Raw genomic sequence first — 21170 nt, 5'->3', positions numbered from 1 at the left:
GTTCAGGGTCAAAGGTTCACTGGTATCTGTTTGATGTTCCCCAGGCAAATGGCCTTAAAATTGAACCATAATTGCCCATCATTTTTCATAGAAACCAGGTTTTAAGGCATCAAAATAGTTTCCTGGTTGAAGAACTGTAACCGATTGTTGGGCTTTTATCCTAATCCAAAGGCCTTTGTGTTCTACCGAGTATCTGTGTGTAATATCCTTCTGCAAATTGAAAAGAGAGAACATCGCACATGCCCACTGTTTCCAACACAGGACATCTGGATGGAAAATGTGCTGTGTTGTGTGGATTGTTTTGAGAATTAACTGAGCATAGTTCAACTAATGCCCAGAGATATGAAGAGCACAGTTTAAATTACTAGAGGAAACTAGATATCTACAATAAGTCTTATTCAGAGGCTTACAAAGTGATGTTCTTATCTGCCCTGGGATCTCGACCTCAGGTACCCATCATACCTTGCACCAGAGGTGATCGCTCAGGGCTCTTTCCACCCCAGTGACCATTCTCGTGATGAAACTCCTCTGCCGTCAGGACCCAAGACTGATGTCTGGTCTCTCGGGGTGTTGCTTTTTGAATTGTGTGCAGTAAGAGTCATTCATAAATTTCTTTATTAATACACAACTGTTATAATGTTATGTTTTTTTAACTCACAACTCGTGCTGTATGGATAGATTTCACCTTAAAGTCTAATGCTTTGAACCTGTTACAGGGCAGACGCCTGCTGCAGAATATTGATATAAGCGAGAGACTCAAATTCATTCTAACCTTGGGTAAGTGGGGGGGGCATACTTTTTTGAAGTACAGAGCAATATGCTCTTAAGCTCAATTAGGCTTATGCTGTTGTGTTGTCATTCTCAGGTTGCATGGACGACATTGTCACTGTCCTTGCCGAGGAACATGGTTGCCTTGATACAATTAAGGTTAGTAAAAAATTATATATTTATATATATATAAGGTCTGTTAAAGTTAAAGGATCCTTTAAAGCTAAAGGATTATTTGTCTCTAAGTATATCTGTGTCTGTTCGTTTTGCTAAAACACTTTCAATCTATCTTTCATTTTTGAGATTATTGGAAGATAGAATAGCATCTATTTATATATTTTGTGTGTAACTCTAGCCAATTACCTCATTTCTGCAGGAGCTGCCTGAGGACGTTCTGGAGTTATTAAGGAAATGCTTGACCTTTCTTCCATCCAAAAGGTAAATCCACTCTGTGGTGGACATCATATCCTGTCGGAGGAGATTGGCCATTTAGTTTCCAAAACACTTTGGTCATGCACGTTACGGAGCAGTCCTCTCTGCAGCTTGTGCGTCAGAGAGGATTCAGGCGACGAGTGAAATGATACCAAAACAAACAGATTCAAGTTATTGGCTGAAACTGTGACGGCTTTCAAGACCTTGAGTGACTAAAGGTTTAGGATAAAAATGTATCAAGTTTTTACACAGCTACACCTGAAAGGCACAGTTAGGGATTTCTGATAGTCAGATTTTTGACCATGATGACGTTGTGAATGCTTCAGGCCAACCCCTGCAGAGCTTCTGGTAGACCCTGCTTTCGCTGGGGTCTCGTGCCTCTACACGCCCTTCCAGAAGCCTGTCAGCCTCTTCTCCTCCTCCCTCCGCTGTGCTCATCTGGAGCTCCCAGACGACATCAGTGACCTTTGCAAAGGTCTGTGCCAAATACATCCAACATGCACAGTGATCACCTCTAACATACAGTTTCCTTAAAACTGGATTATCTTGAAGAAGCTTTAGCTAATACTGCCATTATTAGTAATAATGGCAGACAAGAGTCAAAACATCTGCTGTAAAAACCCACCTCTGTGATAATTGTCTTTGATATTGAAGATGTTTTGGTTACCTCAAATAACCTTTTTTGTTTTTGACTGTATTGTTACAATAACTTGCATATCATTTAATTTGTTCCATTCTATAACCTGTGAAACATGCTGTAGGTTAATCCTGCCCAACATTTAACAGCATCAGAAAATGAAAATCATTCTGTGGCTGGTACATGTTACAGCGCCTCCTGTGTTTGTGGGGAGGTGTTTACTGTTTTGTGTGCCCGCTGTTAGATGACGATGACGACTATCTGTCAGAGCGGGCCATAGATGAGGTTTACCATCTGTGGTGTCTGGCTGGAGGAGACCTGGAGAAGGAGCTGACCAATAAGGAGATCATACAGTCCAAACCTCCAATCTGCACACTGCCAAAGTACATCACACACGCACACACACACACACACACACACACACACACACACACACACACACACACACACCCACACACACACACACACACACACACACACACACACACACACATATGCTCTAGTTAATTTCCTAACCAATGTACTCTCATTTCTCTGTTCTAGTTTTGTCCTGGAAGACGGTGAATCATTTGGTCAGGGGAGGGATCGAAGTTTCTTGCTGGACGACACGACAGTGACACTCTCTCTGTGCCAGCTCAGAAATGTAAGACGAAAAAATATGTCCAATATTGTGTTAATTAAGGTATTGTGTATATATTTATTCACACTCTCCATCCACTACTTTGTTTTAAAGCTAATTATAGAAGAAAGCACAGGATTTGGTAGGAGGACGCCCTGAATTACATTACAACACAAGAAATGCATCAGTATAGAAATCAATTCACTTTAAATAAATAAATTGTACAACAAACCACATTTAGCAACAGAGACTACAACAATCAACAAGAGACATGGAGACCATTGACCAATTGTTAGACCCAAATAATTACTTGATCAATAGATTAATCAAGATGGGTTTTTTTCCTCTCTGTCCCTAAACCTAATAATCAAATTACAATTCTCCTCATTTCTTAGCAAAACATTGTACTAAGGGAAAATACTACTTCATTAACGACATGCTCATTTGCATTTTCACGAGTGCATTCGTATTTTTAAGATGAGCTCCTCTCTGTCTTATCCAGAGACTGAAGGATGTGGCAGGAGAAGCCTATTACCCTCTGCTGGAAGACGAGTAAGCAATCTCAATCCTGAACCGCCTGTCGACATTCCTCTCTTCCCCCTGTCACCAGTTTTCACGCCGGCCGATCATTTTGTTTTGACTCGGGTAATGTCATATTCCCTTCACTTCTCCCTCCCTCAGACAGTCGAGCCTGTCCCAGTCCAACAGCAGCAATGAGCTGTCGACCACCGTCACACTGCCACTCATCATCCGAGAGAGAGACACCGAGTACCAACTCATCCGCATCATCCTCTTTGACAGGCTGCTCAAGGTCAGGACTCCACACAAATTCACGCATGCACACACACACATGCACATACTTGAAGACACAAGTGTGTAAGACACACATGAAGAATTGCACTCGCTCTAATTGGAAAATAAACAAAAAGTGGTAGAACCTGGTGCTTGTCTTAAGTCATATCACATTTACCTGTATTCATAATAATTATTATCTAAATCATAGGCTGTATATGAAGATGGACGATGCGTCTCCACTTCCTTCTCTTCTTCTTCCGTCTCTGTACAAAAATGTAGTCACAATATCCCAAATGCAGGTGGCGCTATCTTGCGTATCGAGGTACTGCTGATACATGAACTCGACCAATTAGGAGTCATATTTAAAACTAATCTTATTTCTCCTTTATACCAGAATTAGGGGGTATACGCTAGTAAACCCATTAAAAATGTGATTGATTCCACTAGTGGAGTTTCCCTTTCTGCATATTCAATGTCACAAATGTACTAAAAACTGAGCAGCTTTCTAAACAGCCTCTAGTCTAAACAGATAATTGTTGAATGAAAAGCTGGGTGATACTTTCTTTGTTTTGTCATCAGGCGTATCCTTACAAGAAGAACCTGGTGTGGAAAGAGGCCAGAGTGGATATTCCCCCTCTGGTTCGAGGATTGGCGTGGGCTGCACTCCTGGGCATTGAGGTAGAAGACGAGAATATGGTTATAAGTTGAGATAGTGAATGGTTTTAACTTTGTTTTATCTGGACACTCATCCTTCTTGTTTTCACACAGGGAGATATTCAAGCCAAATATGAAACCACAGACAAGGATACTCCCATTCCTACTGACAGACAGGTAACTGTTTTCTCTTTATTCACGTATTAACAATTGTTTAAGGTTACATCTCAAACATTTTGTCTGTTTGTGTGTTCTTGTTGCAGATTGAGGTGGACATCCCACGCTGCCACCAGTATGACGAGCTGCTGTCATCTCCTCAGGGTCACATCAAGTTCCGACGCGTGTTGAAAGCCTGGGTGGTTTCCCACCCTGACCTGGTCTACTGGCAGGGTCAGTGTCTCTCCTGTCAAATCTGTTACTGTCCCCCAGTCGGTTCCTTTTGTACAGCTCTGTACTGTGCTTCGTAGGACTGAACACTAGATGGTGATCATGTCCCATCCCGTAAACTCCTCATCCTCCAGGTACATCTATGTGGCTCGACAGCAGCTGTTCTGATTTTCTTTTTGTTACAGGTCTGGATTCACTCTGTGCTCCATTCCTATATTTGAATTTCAACAATGAAGGTAAAACACTGATACATGCTGCAGCTTAGTTCTGGTACTGCCTATTGCTGCTTAACTCTGACTTCATGATTATGTCACACTCTTCACAGCCCTGGCATATGCCTGCATGTCTGCGTTCATCCCCAAATACTTGTACAACTTTTTCCTGAAGGACAACTCTCATGTTATTCAAGGTGAGATATATGCGACTTGTGTGTGGGTTTAGCTTAAGTCACAGTAGCTGTTTTCAGTCATGGACCCCAGAGAATGTCCAGAAAATTGCTTCCGGACATTTTCTGGGGTTTGCCTTCCACATATGAAGAACACTTCAGGAGTTTATCCGGGTCAGACGCATTCACTACAACAGGAAAATGTCTGAATTATTCAGGTGGGGGTTGCAGTTGGGTATAGCAGCAGAGGCTGGACAGTGACGTATTCTTTATTGTCCCCGTGTGTGAACTGGTTGCAGAAATGATCACATTGCATTTTTCACACATCAAGATAAGAAAAACCATTAACGAGACACAACCAACGCTTACATTGCACCTTAAACCGTTCTGGATTGACAGAGGCAGATTTTGTTTCAGACCAGCGAGACATCCTAATCCTTGTGCATGTTTAAAAATTGTACAGATTGTGGAAAAAATGACATTTTAAGTCAGTTTTTCTGGTAAATAAAGGGGGGTGGGGGGGCAAAAATATAGAATTCCAAGCTTGAAATCACATTTTTATTCAGAGTAAAAGCACTTGAATCTCTTGACATTTGTATTCTCCCAGTATGTCCTGTTTTAGAAGTGTCATCAACGTGCCTACTCGCTCACTGTTAACTTTCATGTAGAATTCTCAGAAATGTTATCAGGGGGCTGTCAAGAAAATTTCCAGGAAATGTGCAGAATAACACACTCAGACATTGGTGTTCCCCTCCTGAAAACTTCAGTTAAGTGTCAGGAGTTAAATGTGTCACATTTCTGTGAACTCAACAGCTTTTTTTTTTGTTGCTTCTGATTGCAATATAATTGAAACACTCTGCTTCCCTCTTCTATATCACTTCTTTCCACTTCAGTCTTCCAGTGTTGTTGAGCTAATGCATTCAACTGCCACCGCGAGTTAAGTAATAAGTATTAAACATGGTCAGAGCATTCAGCTAAGTTCAAAAACAAATTAACATCTGCTGGCACAGAGCATCAGGCCGTAAGCTCACTGTTGATTAAATTTCGCCTCCATGTTGTTTCGAAGCTGCGAAAACTAATTTCAGTCTGATTTAATGGAGTTTGCAGCTGAGCCACGTCATTGAGAGATGGGGAAACAAATGAAACCGCAAAAGCCCGCAGAGAAATGTCAAAAGCAATTCCTACTTGACTGACAAACCACCAGGCCATACACCTCTTCAACTCTGTGGGGAAGGTGGCTATTATCATTTCTTTCCACTGCTTAGATGCCCTGGAGAGCTAGCTAATGTTTATCTGTCTGGTCGGAGCTCTGTTGTTGACTAACAGTGTGAGGAATGGCATTAGCACGACATTAAGCTGCAGGAGTCTCCTTTTGACATGTACAGTAGTTGGTTTCCAAGGTTGCACAGTGGATAAGGAGTGCTCTGTCTGCAGCGTTCCAGTCATGGAATGTCCAATTTAATAACGCACATCTAACCACCTGCTGGTTTATTAAAGGAAAGGTTATTTCTGAAACACTTGGTCATCTTATATATCTTAAATCTTATGTCTAGTGTTATGACCAGCTCGTTTAATGCCAGTACAATTAAGGGAGGTCTGCACGGATAGCTTAAAAAGAATGTATGCATGTCAAGTCAGTGGTCAGTGTTTGGTGGAGGTGTGGGATCTAGTGTACTTGCTAGCTTTTCGGGGTTTTCAAGCCCCAGCTTTAAAGCAACACTGTCACTTTTACTGAGCAACAGCGCCCTCTGCAGCCACACGTGGTGATTAAGTCTGTGAGCGATTTAGGGGTTTACGTGTAGAGAAAATACAAAGTCTACCAGTGTGTCGACAGGACTGGCTATTACCAATGTTTCCCAGTTTCCTGAACCAGAGGATCTCCCACTGTTACAAATACACCAAACTCTCGGCATCTAAGTCTGATGAACTGATCCACAGTTCAAACTTATACTTGGCCTGATTATAGTTACACGCTTCTCACAGGAGATTGTACCTGAGAAGGAAACAGACACTCAGGCAGAAGAGAGGGAGTGAAAGTGACACCATTTTCCTTATTTCCAAATGCACAAGTGAACCATCCAACTAATTTTGAAACTGCAATTTTAAGTTCAAAAAACGTTGCATGGTGTTGCTTTAAATCATAATTTATTTGCTAAGTTTGTGTATGTTTATTTTATTTTTTTTCCAATACCTTGTTCTTTGTTTTTCTTAAGTCTTTGGTTGACACCACTTTCTTTCAGGTGTTAGTGCACAAGCTGCCCAGTAGAATCCATCTTGCCCTTTTTGCCCTTTTGCCTGATTCAGAGTACCTGACGGTCTTCTCCCAAATGATTGCCTTCCATGACCCGGAGCTCAGCAACCATCTAAATGAGATTGGCTTCATTCCAGACGTAAGTAATCAAGAGTGCACGTGCCCTGTCCCACCGACAACAATACACATTATCGGAGGACACACATTCGGGCATCACGTCTTTAATTGCCAGTTTACCTTTAATGGGAAGTCAGAGTTGGCCGGGAATTCTTCCAGTTTCTCGCTCCGCACCAGTGGCAGAGTAAAAGCCCATCCATAGATCAATGTGTACACCTTACATTGTCATTGATATTTTTTTATCCTGCACCCTCCTGTCCAGAATCTGTGGCCAGGGTCAAGTTCTCCCTATACTCCAGCAGTGATGATTTATACAACGACTAATGTCTGCCGGGCACACTTAATGATTGTCCTCTGCCACACTTACCTTATTTTTCTTACTCTGTGCCACCTCTCGCTGCCCTTCGCTTTCCCTCCCACAGCTCTGCTCCGACAGTGACAAGGTTAAAGTCTCCATTGTCTCTCTCGGGTTTCAGTTAGTGTGCTGATGAATGTGTGTCGGCCGTCCACCGGCTACTGGGACGTCACACAATGAAAAAGTGGGGTCTTTATCGCTAACCCTCCTGCGCCTCGCAGTTTCTGATGCCTCAGCTCCTTTTTCTGAAGTGGCTGCCTGTCTGTTATAATTTAAAAAAAAAAAAAAGATATTTAGCGAAGATACATGCTTGTTGCTAAAATGTGTATGTAGCCTAGGTTGGCTCTTCAGGGTAAATCATGGTCCTATGATGCTGACTTGACACTTGCTGGGTTTACAATACAACAAGGAAAGGAAACTTCTTATGCCTGTTTTTATTGCTAGGCCAGGATAATATTGTACAAGCTTTGTTGACACAGCTTTCAAGCTTGATGTCAATCCCAGTAATTAGACTTTACAGACCTTTAATCCCCTTTTTCCTGTGTGAACTTCATAGAGCACTCTGAACTGTTGTTTCACTCAGGCAATAACATCTGTCTGCCCTAAAAGATCAAATATCTCTGTAGTGTGAAATGGATTTTTAATTCACATGTATGCATATCAAAACGTGGCAAGCTTCATATTTCAGAAAGATCTTATACAAGCATGCAAAATCACAGAGTAGTCAGGCGGACATGTTGTGGCGTTCGAGGTCTGCGCTCCAGTGATGCCACAGGCACAGTCGGATTGGATGTAGCCAGTGGTCTAATTCAGGCCATTTTCAATTTGGCCACCTCTCCTCTCCCGGGTCTGCCATTTACACCTACACTAATCCAATCTGGCCGGACTTGCAGTGCTGCTGCACAGCTGTTAAGATTGAGGCTGGAACTCGGGAGCGCGGCGGCTTGCTCTCCTGCTCATCACTCCCGGCCGCCGAGGAGGTTGACTGAACAGTCCCCAGCTCCCCTGCAATTAGCTGTCAGTTAAGTGGCTGAGAGGAGCTGCAGTTATAGCTTCTCCGGAGTGTTACAGAGCCGCAGCGGCAGTGACCATCAATTGCCAGGTGTTGGAGCAGGTGGTTATTGATGGAGTGCGTGTGTACGGTTGTCTGTGTGTGTGTGTGTGTGTGTGCCTGTTGTCTCTGCATGACCTCCTGGACAAATGTGGAACGGAGAGGAAGGAGGGATGACAAGATTGACACAATAAAATGTATTGTTTGTTTTCTCTCTGCTGACTAATAACTGAACCAAAGCTGTTAACTCTTTAATGCCCTTTCTGTGTATGACAAACCGAATATTACACACACATTTTTATATAAAACGTTCTTTTTTCCCTCTTTTCCGGGCAGCTTTATGCGATTCCATGGTTCCTGACGATGTTTACACGTAAGTAGCTTCTCCTTGTACTCACAGTGTGGATGCTATGCAGCACGGAGCACAATCCCAAACTTTTCAGAGGGTATTTTGAGTTAGAGCAGCGATAAAAGAGGCTGAAAAGGTCATCTGCTCCAGCATGGACACGTTCTGTCTCTGTGTGTGTTGTTTTCTCATGTCGACCTTTATTCCAGCTGGTAATTATTTCTATTGCTGAGGGCAAAAGACTCAAACGTTCAGTCTTCAGATTTTTTACCAGCTCATCTTTATTTATCTGAAATATTTATTCATGTGAATAATAAAAAGTAAAAATCACATCATCAAGATGCAGCTGCAAACATCTTAGATATTTTGAAAAACTAGAAAATAACTCGGTTACGATTCACTAAGTGTTCCCAAGACTTCCAAATACATCATAACGTCTATATCATAGACTGTATATAAAGATGGACGACATGACTGCTGCCCAAAAGTGAAGCCAGGAGGTCTCGATCACGGCCTGGTTGATGGCTGCAGTATAAAATGTTAACCTCCTCCGTATTTGCAGATGGGACATTGACCACAGAAAAAGTCGAAGTGCGTGTCAAATTAATATTTCCCCCTAGGTGGTTTACGGATGGGGAAGATTTTGAGACACGTCCTTCATCTTTATCTACACCCTATGGTCTACATCAGTGGATGACTGCGCAGTTATCACATGCACAGTAAATCATATATCAGGATACATGAGAAACAAGACAATGACACATTCATGTACAGAGTTAATAGTTTTATGTATATGAAGCTTTAAAATCAAAAAACGGAAAAAGAGCTCTCACAAATAGATGACGGACTTTATATTGTAATTGTAATGTTATATTGTAAAATGTACTTGTGCAAGTATGAAAAAAAAAATAATAACAAAAGGAAAAATACTATAAGCATTAGGGCAGAGATTATGCAATACTAGAGACAGACTAGTAAACACAAGAGACTGGATTGGGCAAAGTAGAAACCTTTATTTGCCACGGGAAGTGAAAGTGCAGAGTCACATAGGGACCAGGCCTTGTTGATGAGGTCAACTGCAGTCTTGAGAGGAAAAACAGTTAATATGGCTTGAGGTTTTAGTCCTGATTGCCCGCAGACTCCTGCCAAAGGGAAGATGCTCTAAAAGTCCATGTCCAGGGTGAGAGGGGTCTGCCACAATCTTTGAGAGATTCTGGAGAGAAGGCCTGTTGCAGCTGATCACAGCTCCCAGTTCAGGTCCTGGGTGATGAAGGTGTCCTGGACAATGGTCCAACTGTCACTTCTCTGTGACTAAACAGATCTGTACTGGCTTATTATAGTGCTCCCTTTGGACCAGTCTGTTAAATTCTCTGCATCTAAGTAGTGACTCTCTCAAACTGTCTATGTGGAATAACAACCCAAATGTGCTTAAGATATATTTTTAATACAGTGTAAAATACATAGTAGGTATACATTACATTGTCTTTCATATCATTTAGCTGATACTTTTATCCAAAGCGACTTACAATAAGTGACCATTTTATCTACACGATCTAGTTGTTGCAGCAATCTTGGCGTTAAGGAATGTTGAATGGTGTGTCACAAACAGCTTCCTTGCTGTCTGGGTGGGGCTACAACAGATTTGTAAATGGTCATTATAGTAATAGCACTTCTCTGGAATTGTAGGGGTGGCTGCTTTAACAAGACCTTGCATGAAAACAATTTGTGTCAGTTAGGTTCACACCAGATTTTCGGTGGAATTTCACAGCTTTTCACAGAGAATGCCTGGAACTGCCTGGTATTGCTGATGGGTCCCAGTTTCTGGCAGTTTTCCGAGCCTAAGAATGTGGCAGTTGACCCCCCTGCTCCGAGGCCTGGGGGAAGCTTTCAAATGTAAATGACAATGCTGTGACCTTGACAAGTGCATATCAGGATAGTTTCACTCAGTGGTGCAGAGGTAACCCCTTTTTCCATAAGGAACTAACTGAAATTGTAGCTTATATAGATTTCCCTTATGTAAGCTAGTGTGCTATAATGAATAACATTGTATACCATGCCTCATAATTTGAACTTCAATTTTCCTATTGTTGTTATTAAACTTTCTCAGTATTCCATTAAAACACTCAACACTTTTATCCAAAGCGACTTACATAAAGTGCATTGAACTATGAGGGTAAAAACCCAGAACAGCAAGAATCATGATAGTACATTTACTTAACACCAAAAATAATAAACTGGTCCTCAGTCACATACTCATCCCATATACAGTACCAGTCAAAAGTTTGGACACACCTTCTCATTCAATGGTTTTTCTTTAATTGTATTTCTTTCTACATTGCAGATTAATATTGAAGACAACAAAACTATCAAGGAACACATATGGAATTATATGGTAAACAAAAAAGTGTTAAACAAACCAGAGTATGTTTTAGATTTTAGATTCTTCAAAGTAGCCACCTTTTGTTTAAGATATTTTTTAATATAGTGTAAAAGTCATACTAGGTGTACATTATTATATTATTACATTTCATATCATTTAGCTGACGCTTTTATCCAAAGTGACTTACAATAAGTACATTCAACCATGAGATTGACATTTTTTATCTACATGTGCCCTCAGAGTAGAAGAAGTCAGGCTAAGCCTCTCTGGATCCTTGTGTGTTGGCGGTAAAGGAAGTTGAGTGTCACAAACAGGTTTCATGCTATCTGGCTTGGATTGCAACAGATTTGTCAATAGTCAAGTAAATCATTCAGAGCACTTCTCTGGAATTGAAGAGGTGGCTGTTACTGAGAATATTCGCTGGATTAGTTGGTAAAATAAAAATTGAGGTGTTTTGAAAAGGGTAGGATGTCAGAGACATACACATGCACTTCTCTAAAAGAGTCCTTTACTACGGCTCTGAAACCCATTCATGTTTTTGGGAGATCTGGCGATTTTGAACATTTTCATCACATATCTAAGAGAATAAATGATGGGTTTAGATTTTTAAAAGTCTGGCATGTTTAGGGAGATGTTAAATGTAAATTTGTTTTAGTTTTTTGGTCGAACTATTTGATTAAATATGTCGGGTGGTGGGAGTCATGTGGTTTCTAATTCCTGTTTAGTTTTCTGAAAACTCTTGAATAAGAAAGATTACCAGGCCTTTGTTCTTGAATCTATATACAACGGAATATTGCAGATTCCAGCAACTCACTTTCTGTGCTGCATGAGAGATTTAGTTTTGGCTGGTGCACTTTGGCAGCTGATGGCAGCATTACACTTTTATCTCTCCGCTGAGCACAGTGGGAGCTCTGAAATATGAGCACATTAAAAGGGGTCACAGATCATTGTAGCAAATTAAATCATATGTTATTAACCTCTATGGTGCAGCCCCCATCACAACTGTTTGAATAACTTTTGCCTTCTTGATGTAATTTTGGAAAGATTCATTAGGACTTTGCCTTAGTCTGCAGTCCCTAACAGAGAAAATACGTGTGATCTACATTAATTAGAGCCAACTTACTCTTCAAGTACTCCATCCATCGATTTATCTGAACCCTGCACTTTGCAGATCATTTTCATTCTTTAGTTTAAAACATTATCTCTCTCTTTCACACACACACACACACACACATACACACACACACACACACACACACACACACACACACAGAGAGACTACTCCCGGGGTAAAGGGTGTGAGGTGTGACCCTTTTACCCCTTATCCTCCCCCTGAGGCAGTGTGTGAGTCCAGTATTCAGGAGGTGCGTCTCTCTGACTGCTAATGTCTCCAATCCAATATGAGACAAGGTTGGAGGGTCATCTTCCATTCACATATAGACAGATAGACAGACAGACACACACACACACGCACACAGACACACACACATTGCCTGTCACTCACATGCACCAGTGTGACTGCTGACTGCTAATGTGGTGCGGACCCTCTGAGGCATTTTCTCACCACTCCTGCTCTCTCAGTCTGCCTCAATTCAGCCACAATCCGCCCCCACACCCGTCTCCTGCCGAGCATCCACGCTTACAATCCCTGACATGATATAAACAGGTGGGCAGCGCTAGTTGTCATACATGAATCTCAATTACAATTTTAAATGCTGAAAGTGATCTGAATGAAATAATATCTGCAGTGGGACGTATTATCAGGATGTGGTTTTATTTGGCTCCAATAACCTGCACAGGTTTCTCGCTCCAAAGCTCCTCGGCCCCTAAATGCTCTTCCTGTCGTTTTTCAACAACAAAACCCACGTAAAATATTTCCCCACTGCCTCCCCCGCGCCAAATATCCCTTCAGGCAAACTCGCCAGAGCACAATTTTGCTTACGAGCTTGCCATTTCGCAACCACAGAGCCACGTTAAGTAAATGCGCTATGCACATGAAAATCAGAAATCATAATGTATAAACTGATGCCCCATTTGTCACTGTCTCCATGTTGAAAGCTTTTGTCCTGCCTGCAGGATCCTGTTGTGTGTCCCTGGAGTGATTTGTCTTTTTAGGCACTGTTGTTTTCAGTGATTTTGTAAAGTTCCTTTCTTGTATTGATTTCCTTCACATTTTGCAGATGTGTTTCCACTGCACAAGATCTTCCACCTGTGGGACACGCTGCTCCTGGGCAACTCCTCTTTCCCCTTCTGCATCGGTGTGGCTATTCTCCAACAACTCAGGGATCGTCTCCTGGCTAATGGCTTCAACGAGTGCATTCTACTCTTTTCTGACCTGCCAGGTGAGAATATGAGCTGGTATTTACACCTTTGTCTATTATAGCCCGACTGATATTGGCTGACAATATTGGCCAATAAGAGACATATCGGTGTGAGTGTTTACGTTTGCTGATGTCAGGCAATATGAAAACTTTTATTTTACAGAGTTAAAAGTTTTATGTTTCTTAAGTAAAAAATATGTTGTATATATATGTTATCAGGCCTCAATTACATATCTTCATATATTACGGTTTGATGACGACATATAAGACATCAGGTCTAATATGTCGGCTGATATATCGGTATCGCGATTTAATATTTGTATTCTTTTCAGTTGTGTTTTGTAATGTTCTTTGATAATTAACAAAAGGTCTACGTACTGTGCTTTTAGCTATAGTTCATCTGTAGTTTTAAACAAGTGAAAACCACTGCGTTAGACCTGGTTTGAAGGTTGTCCATCCGTACACAACACAGACAATGCCTCCAAGTACTGAGCTGATGTGTACGAGTTAATGATATCCTCAAGCAGGCAGCTCTGCACTCCTACACAGACACACTCCCTCCTTGATGTGCTCTAGGGGGGCCACACTCGGCCGTGCATCTGTAAAGCAGTCAACCGCTGCGCCCTGGGAATTGTCTCCCAGTGAAATCACAACCTCTACGGTCCTCCAGTGTTTTCATTACTCATCCTATTTTCAGAGCTCCAGCTCCATCTTTAGCCTGCAAGGGCTGTTTGGCTATGAATCATTAAAGAAGACTTATTATGCTTTTTCTGTAAAAAGCCCAAAGAGACAGGAGCATGTATTTCAGTCAGAGGCTGAAAAGAGGAGCTGCAGCAATGGACACTATGAGGAAAGTGATCAAATTTGAATTATCAACCTGAATATGAGCATAATTGTGTGTTAATTTGTGTTAAAAACTGCAAAAATGTAAGGTGGTGGTGGGAAATAGCAACGGGTTATCCACTACGAGTATTTTTTTCACACATTATTAAACGCATTATATATTATAGTTATTTAACTTCTCATTAGACCACTTTAGAGAAATATCAGTTTAGTGCAGAACGGATGTTGTGATGTGGGAAGAGCAGAGGTGTGTGTGTGTGTGTGTGTGTGTTTTTTTGGGGGGGGGGCAGATACTCAAATAAAGTCTTTTAACTCAGCAGTTTGGTTGTTAATCCCTGCAGGTTTCAGTGCATTACTGGCAAGAGGAATTATTCTGCCTCCTCTCCTAAATAGGAGTCAGGAGGAGGGCCGACACAGACGAGGAACTCAGAGGGTTGATTCTAATCATACGCGGTTGATGGAAAGGCAGGTTTATTAGCTTGGCTCTGTTGGTTACATATATTTCTTAAGTACTCTTAATATACTGTCTCCCGGTCCAAATGATTTTCAACATGGTCTCGGCAGACGCTGACACATTGCCTGATGGAATTTGCTATTTTTGTCGACTTTATATGCCGTACAGAGTGAAGACTCTTAATCTGTGGCCACTTTACTGCTCCTGTTCACAAAGCGACTCCTTCAGCAAAGTATTGGTGACATAAAATCTGAGAGCAGCATTCATTATGTATGTCTTCAGAATGTCCTTGCTGCGGGTATAGCTCTCACAATTTCCTTTAAAACTCTATTTCCAAATACAGCTCATCCGTCTTTTTTCTAGCTTGGATTCAGAATGACTTTGGGGTTTTTAAAACCAACAGCTGGGACGATTTGTCCAAAAGGGATTGCTGAGGCACTCTGTAAACTAAGGCCGGCAGCCTCCCCTCCTGCCCAGATTCAATGTTGCCATACTTCACTGTGCTTTACTGCCCGAAACCAACAGGTTCATGTGATTGAGGCGGAAGGGGAAAGGACAGCCAGTTCTCCTTATAAAGGTAAAATATGTTGGCCTAGAGCTGCTGTCAGCTTCTTTGGCAAGGTTTCCTGAGAGTGGCAGCCTCTGCCAGCTTTTTTCTGTGTATCACTGCCAGCCTCATTATCGCAGCTTGTGTATACCTGGGTAGTTACAGTGTAGAATCTGGCAGTCGCCAGAACTATATTAGGAATGAATTCTGGGCTGTAGAGTGACCTCAAACAGGGCTTGTTTACTTAAGATTCCAGCCATGTTCTGCCCCACACTCGAATAGTTTAATTTAACTTGTTGTAGACGCAGACTTAGCTGCCAGTACCAAACCGATCAACACAGCATTTATCACCTTTGCTAAATGGCAGTAGAGGTCTTACTTCTTTGTGCTTGTTAGTGTGAAATGTGTGGAGTTTATTTATTATATCCTTTAAGCTGTGTTGGCAGCATGACTCTGAGGATGGTAATTTCAGGGCTGTCAGTTTGGCCACCACCTTGGTCCGGATTGTTATTTCTCAACAAACAGTAAATGTAATTTCTTATAGATACTCATGATAATGAGAATATGAAACTGAATTTTTTTTTTTTTTTTAATTAGGGTTGATTAACAAATGTGATTATGCTTACATGCTAAACTAGGACAGTGACCATTTCGGAAAAAAAAATTAACATGTATTTTAACTTTATATGTGGATCCATGTCATATCAACTAACTTAAAGGAGGGGAGATTCATTATCTAGTCTGTAGCCAACCACCAGGGGCAGTCATCATTCGCTGAGCCTCACAAAGCTGCTAGTATGGCTTCAGACTTTTTCCCACCCTAAACCTTAACAGATGATTGATATAAATTAGGCCTATGAAATGATTAACATTTTTAATCAAATTAATCACAGGTTTCTATGGATTAATCATGATTAATCACATTACCAATTTCTCTGTATATATTTTTGTGAAAACAAACAATTTATGACAAAAGACGGATATATATATTTAACATGTCTTCTGTTAATAATCATAATTAAACAAAACAATGTCTTTTTGCTATTCCATATGGAACATTAATATAATCTTCATCCTAAACAGAATTCGGGCTTCTTAGCCATTGTATGGTTGAATTAAACTTGTTTCTTTTCTTTTTTAAATCAAACAGAAATTATTTGAACTTCTTAGCAATTCTTTTTATGGGATGGTTGAATTTTTTTATATTTTTTGTCAAACAACCGTTAACCACACCATGACACAATGTAATGCCTCTAAAGGTCCTCTTAGCTAATCATTCTTTAGCCAGTTGGTGAGGCAAACATCTTTTGTGTCCTGCGAGTGAAGCTGGTTTGGCGCTTTGCACTTGAACGCCCCTTGCATGCTTCGCGTTGCGTTGGTACTTAAGGCTGGTATTACTACTGTGAAACGATAACTTCTTCCCACAGAGTGTACATATCACCTTGGTTTAGTTGAATGTTCGATCTTTGTTTTTTTGGAACACGATCTTCCCATCCAGAAAGTTCTCAGGTTCATCAGAATTATCCAAGTTAATTGTTTGTTTGAATGGCAGCTGCCGCCTGACTGCATTAGAGCGGCGACTAGTGCAGAGTGGTCGGAATTGTGGGTATATTGTAAGGTCCTTGTGCGCATGCGTTAAAAAAATATATATATCATGACGCGTTAACGCGTTATTTTTCACAGCTCTAATATAAATATGTGCATATATCATTCATTGCACGTCATGCATAGAACTTCATTGTAAACAAGTTTGGCCTTGTTACATATGCAAGTCTCTGTTGTTGGAAGCAAGGTTTTGGAGGTCAGTGTGTACATCCATCTCACCACATTCATGATGTTATTAAACTAAATACACACATACACATACATAAAGTACATAGACTGTGAGTTATGGCAGATTTTTTGATTTGTGGTCCACACCTGCTCCTTTCTGCCATAAGGCGAGCAGAATTGATGTCCTCATACAACTGAGCCTTGCATTCATTTGTTTTAGAGCAGACTCCACATGCTTGTAACTAAAGGAACTGCATGAGTGAGGCCAGAAAAAAACATACCCTGATTCTGGCTGGATGAAAGAAACTGAGATGGAAAATAGACTCAGTCTGGCAAAGGCAGTGCAGAAAGAAAGAGAAAATCAAAGAGAATCTTTTAACTCTCAACACGATATTCATGTACATTTTTTCTTAAAGGTCTAGTGTGTAAGATTCAGGTGAAAGGGATGCATTGGCAGAAATTGAATATAAAATAATCATAGTATGTTTTCACTAGTGTGTTTCATCTAAATTGTACAAATTGTTGTTTTCTTTACCCTCGAATGAACCCTTTATATTTAAATACTCAATATTTACATTAGGAGCAGGTCCTCTCTAAGGAGGATGCCATGTTTTCTGCCATAGCCCAAACTTGTCAAACTAAACACCTTTTGAGTTTATATGACAACTGCAGGCTAACACAGGTTCTCTTTTATGTTTGTAAGGGGAGGGCGAGGTTGGGGGTATTCAGCTGCAACTTGCAACTTCACCAGTAGATGTCACTAAATTCTACACACTGAACCTTTAAAGCGCTACAGGGAAAGGGCAAGTAGCAAACTTATAAGCACTTTATTTACACATTAAATTATTATTTTCTTACTTTGCACAGTCCTTTCCCTGTGTGCGACTGTCGGAATAAAATGTTATCGGTCAAGATAACGTTACAGGACAGTGGCTTTTAAAGGATTCAGACACACTCCTCTCTCTCGGCAATAAATGGGGCCAGTGACAATAATTCTCAGTGACAAGCCTATTACACATAACACTGTGAAGTCTATAGTTGCCAATATTCTGACGAAAGAGGAGAGGTTCAGAGTTGACAGGAAGGGATACAGACTATGAGTCATGTTGAACCGCTGGTAACCCAGAATATCAATGTCAGCAGATTCGGGGCTAGACATTGTGACTCATTAGCCTGCTTACAACTTTCTCCTCACAACTATGTTCCTGAAGTCTTCCTGACCCTCCAGACCACCACAGAATACTACATTACCTCTGAATTGTTTTCCATTAAGCTTTATATCGTAGTCTTAAATGAAATTAAATGTGAAATAGGTGAGACCTGTGCTACAACATTTTTCCTAGGAGCCAACAATATATCTCAGCCGCTCTTTTTATTGGCAATTAATCTCATTTTGTGATTCTCATTTGCTTAGTCTTGTAGCCTCGAGCAATCTATAACTTTCTCCCGTTTGGAGACTTCATTGATTCACAATGGACCAGAGAGGTTCTCCGGCTGACAGGAGCCGCGTGTTTACTGATGATACAGCAGCATTTGCCTTCACGGGACATTAACGTCCGTCTCAATGAGCAGAGCTGGGCACAGAACTGATGAGCTCCAGTTATAGATGTTTAGTTCTGAGAAAAACAGCCTCGGGCTGCCAAGAGTGCTCATGGCAACGCTGCACCCCACGACACATTGAGAACATTGGCAGAAGGAGAAGCAGAACATCGATGTTGAAGGTTCAAGACTCTGTTCTAACGATCTAAGCTCATGGTCTAAAGCACATGGTGCAAGTGCACTGAGGGTGTGTCAACATTCATTTTTGCTGCTTTAACAGCTGAATAAAAGGTTGCTATGCCAGGTGCATCGTTCAAAATGGATTAACTTAGCCTCTTAATTAATTATGGGTGTGTTTAGTGCGTAACATGGAATAAACCAATCAGTGTGCCATCTGCCATTCCCTTTAAAAGTCAGCTGTGCACCTTGGCAGATTGCTATTGTAATAGTGGATAAAGGTGCATACAAACAATCAGTTTTTTGTACATATGTAGATGCACATTTCTCTCTTATTACGTGATATGCACTTAAAATAACATAGTGAAAATACTGCAATACTATCTTAACACCAGGAACATTGATCCAAAGTACAATGTGCCAACACTCCGACTGACAGCAGCTTGATTCAGGAAAAACACGCTCATATGGCTGCAAGTGCCTTTCTTAACAACGTATGTGGTGGACAGAAAAACGACAACCATGTCAGCAAACTAGCAAAGACACATGCATGTTCTTGGCACCATTGGTTTAAGATAGTGTCGATAGTGATGAGAATGCATAACACAATTTTTTATGACATATTTACATTTAATGATTTTGCTGATGATCCAGTCTGTAGCATTTACATTTAAGAGTGTATTAATAAATTCAATCCTAATTCAGGCAATTAACTGAATAGCTTAGAGAGCCTGACTGAGTCACATCAATTGCACCCTAACAATATTGACCTGGAAACATTTATCCTCTATTTTGGTATTTTATGTTAATTTTGCACATTTAGCTTGACTCAGCAGCAGAACCCTGCATAATCAGTTGTTGTTGCCATTGTTGTGATACGATTTTGTCGTTGATGAGACACAGTCGCCAATGGTCAAGATCACTGATGGCTTGTTTATTCTGAAATAATAATCATTGAGTGTATCAAGTGTCCAAATCTCTTAACCCTTGGGCCCTAAACAATACACACGCAAAGTGTAAAGTTGATAATATGATTGTTTCCACTTATGATAGAGATTTGTAGAATTCATTGATTGTTGAAGGATGGACAAACCCCTGCACAATAGCTTGTCACTTCCTACTCTCACCATCCAACGGAATGCTATAGATGTAATCATGGTTTACAATTAATTGGAGAAGGGGATTGTCAGAAGTACTGATGGTTCGCTTTATACTCTGTGGGTTGACAGTCAATTGTAATTTCCCTGATTTCATGGTGTATTTGTTTTAAAACAATAGGACGGAACATTGCCCCAGAGTCACTCTTTACTAATCATGCTATTCTACTATTTATGGCAACAAGTGGCAGCCCACAATCAACGCCTCTGCATAATTACCAAACTGTAATTTTTTCTTGACTAAAAAGAAAAATTACTCATCAACGGAATTGGCTGCAGTGCAGTGCCCAGCTGGGCCCAGGCCTTGTTAAAGAAGCCATCAATCTCCTCTTCCTCATTCCTGCCTCTATTAGCAGAGGGAGTGATTGCATGCAGCATTTGCCGCCCAAGGGATGGAAAATGTGTTTCCCTGCGACTCTGTCGGGAAGGAATCTCAGACCACCAGTGTGTTTTTCACTGGAATGAGCCTTGTAACTGAGCCTGTGAGGTCCCAGCCCACGAGAGCTAATAACCCCCTTAACCTTGACTCTGCTGTGGGACAGAGGGGGGAGGCAGGGGGAAGATGCATTCATGTAATTTCACTTGAGCCTGACCCAGGTGCAGGTCACACCAAAGAGCGGTAATTAGCCAGTCTTGCTTTTTCTCCACAAAAAAGGGGGGAATGAAAGAGGGAGGCTGTCAGTGTGAAAGAGCGCGAAGGTAGGAATTCCTTATTTACCCAAATCCTTGGCTAATCCACTGAGTCCAGCTCTCTAATCCGCTCTATTCTCAATGTGAGGAGCGGGAGAAGGATGGATACTGCTGGATGAGGAATAAGCAACAAAGAAGAGACATTTTGCTTTTCCAGAGAACAATTATTTCGGCACAAGAGCTCAGACAAGGAACGCCAGCAAATTGATGGCCAGTTATTAGTTATAGTGTTGCTGTCACTGCTGGATGTCTTATAATTATTAATGGCAGCAAAATGCCAAGGTCAAGCCACTCAATTCTACAACTTATCCTCCCAAAAACATTTATATAATCTCTTTAGCTTTATGTCTGATTGAATGGATAGAATCACCTTATTTTATATTAGTTTTTTTTATCTCATTCATTATTTTTCTCACTCATCAGTTAAACGATTCCTAAAGTAAAATGTTGTCAGGGGTTATTGAGAATTAAGAGATTAGAAGAATACCCCCT

General features: G+C 41.0%; 1 protein-coding gene across 1 annotated transcript in view; it reads left to right on the top strand.

The window, feature by feature from the left end:
- The window catches only part of tbck (TBC1 domain containing kinase), a 35265-nt gene that overhangs the window by 2236 nt on the left and 11859 nt on the right, over nucleotides 1-21170 (top strand). The window contains exons 6-22 of the mRNA XM_062387528.1: nucleotides 450-591; nucleotides 717-777; nucleotides 866-927; nucleotides 1145-1206; nucleotides 1527-1675; nucleotides 2082-2220; nucleotides 2381-2480; nucleotides 2959-3008; nucleotides 3138-3267; nucleotides 3831-3929; nucleotides 4020-4082; nucleotides 4169-4295; nucleotides 4478-4528; nucleotides 4618-4701; nucleotides 6982-7067; nucleotides 8788-8824; nucleotides 13358-13519. Coding sequence (XP_062243512.1) covers nucleotides 450-591; nucleotides 717-777; nucleotides 866-927; nucleotides 1145-1206; nucleotides 1527-1675; nucleotides 2082-2220; nucleotides 2381-2480; nucleotides 2959-3008; nucleotides 3138-3267; nucleotides 3831-3929; nucleotides 4020-4082; nucleotides 4169-4295; nucleotides 4478-4528; nucleotides 4618-4701; nucleotides 6982-7067; nucleotides 8788-8824; nucleotides 13358-13519 — 1604 coding nt within the window. The remainder of the gene's footprint in view (nucleotides 1-449; nucleotides 592-716; nucleotides 778-865; nucleotides 928-1144; nucleotides 1207-1526; nucleotides 1676-2081; nucleotides 2221-2380; nucleotides 2481-2958; nucleotides 3009-3137; nucleotides 3268-3830; nucleotides 3930-4019; nucleotides 4083-4168; nucleotides 4296-4477; nucleotides 4529-4617; nucleotides 4702-6981; nucleotides 7068-8787; nucleotides 8825-13357; nucleotides 13520-21170) is intronic.

The sequence above is a fragment of the Platichthys flesus genome, chromosome 5, assembly GCF_949316205.1.
Source record: "Platichthys flesus chromosome 5, fPlaFle2.1, whole genome shotgun sequence".
Classification (NCBI taxonomy): Eukaryota; Metazoa; Chordata; class Actinopteri; order Pleuronectiformes; family Pleuronectidae; genus Platichthys; species Platichthys flesus.
Note: the sequence above shows the minus strand (reverse complement) of the source record. Positions and strands in the feature narration are given on the sequence as shown.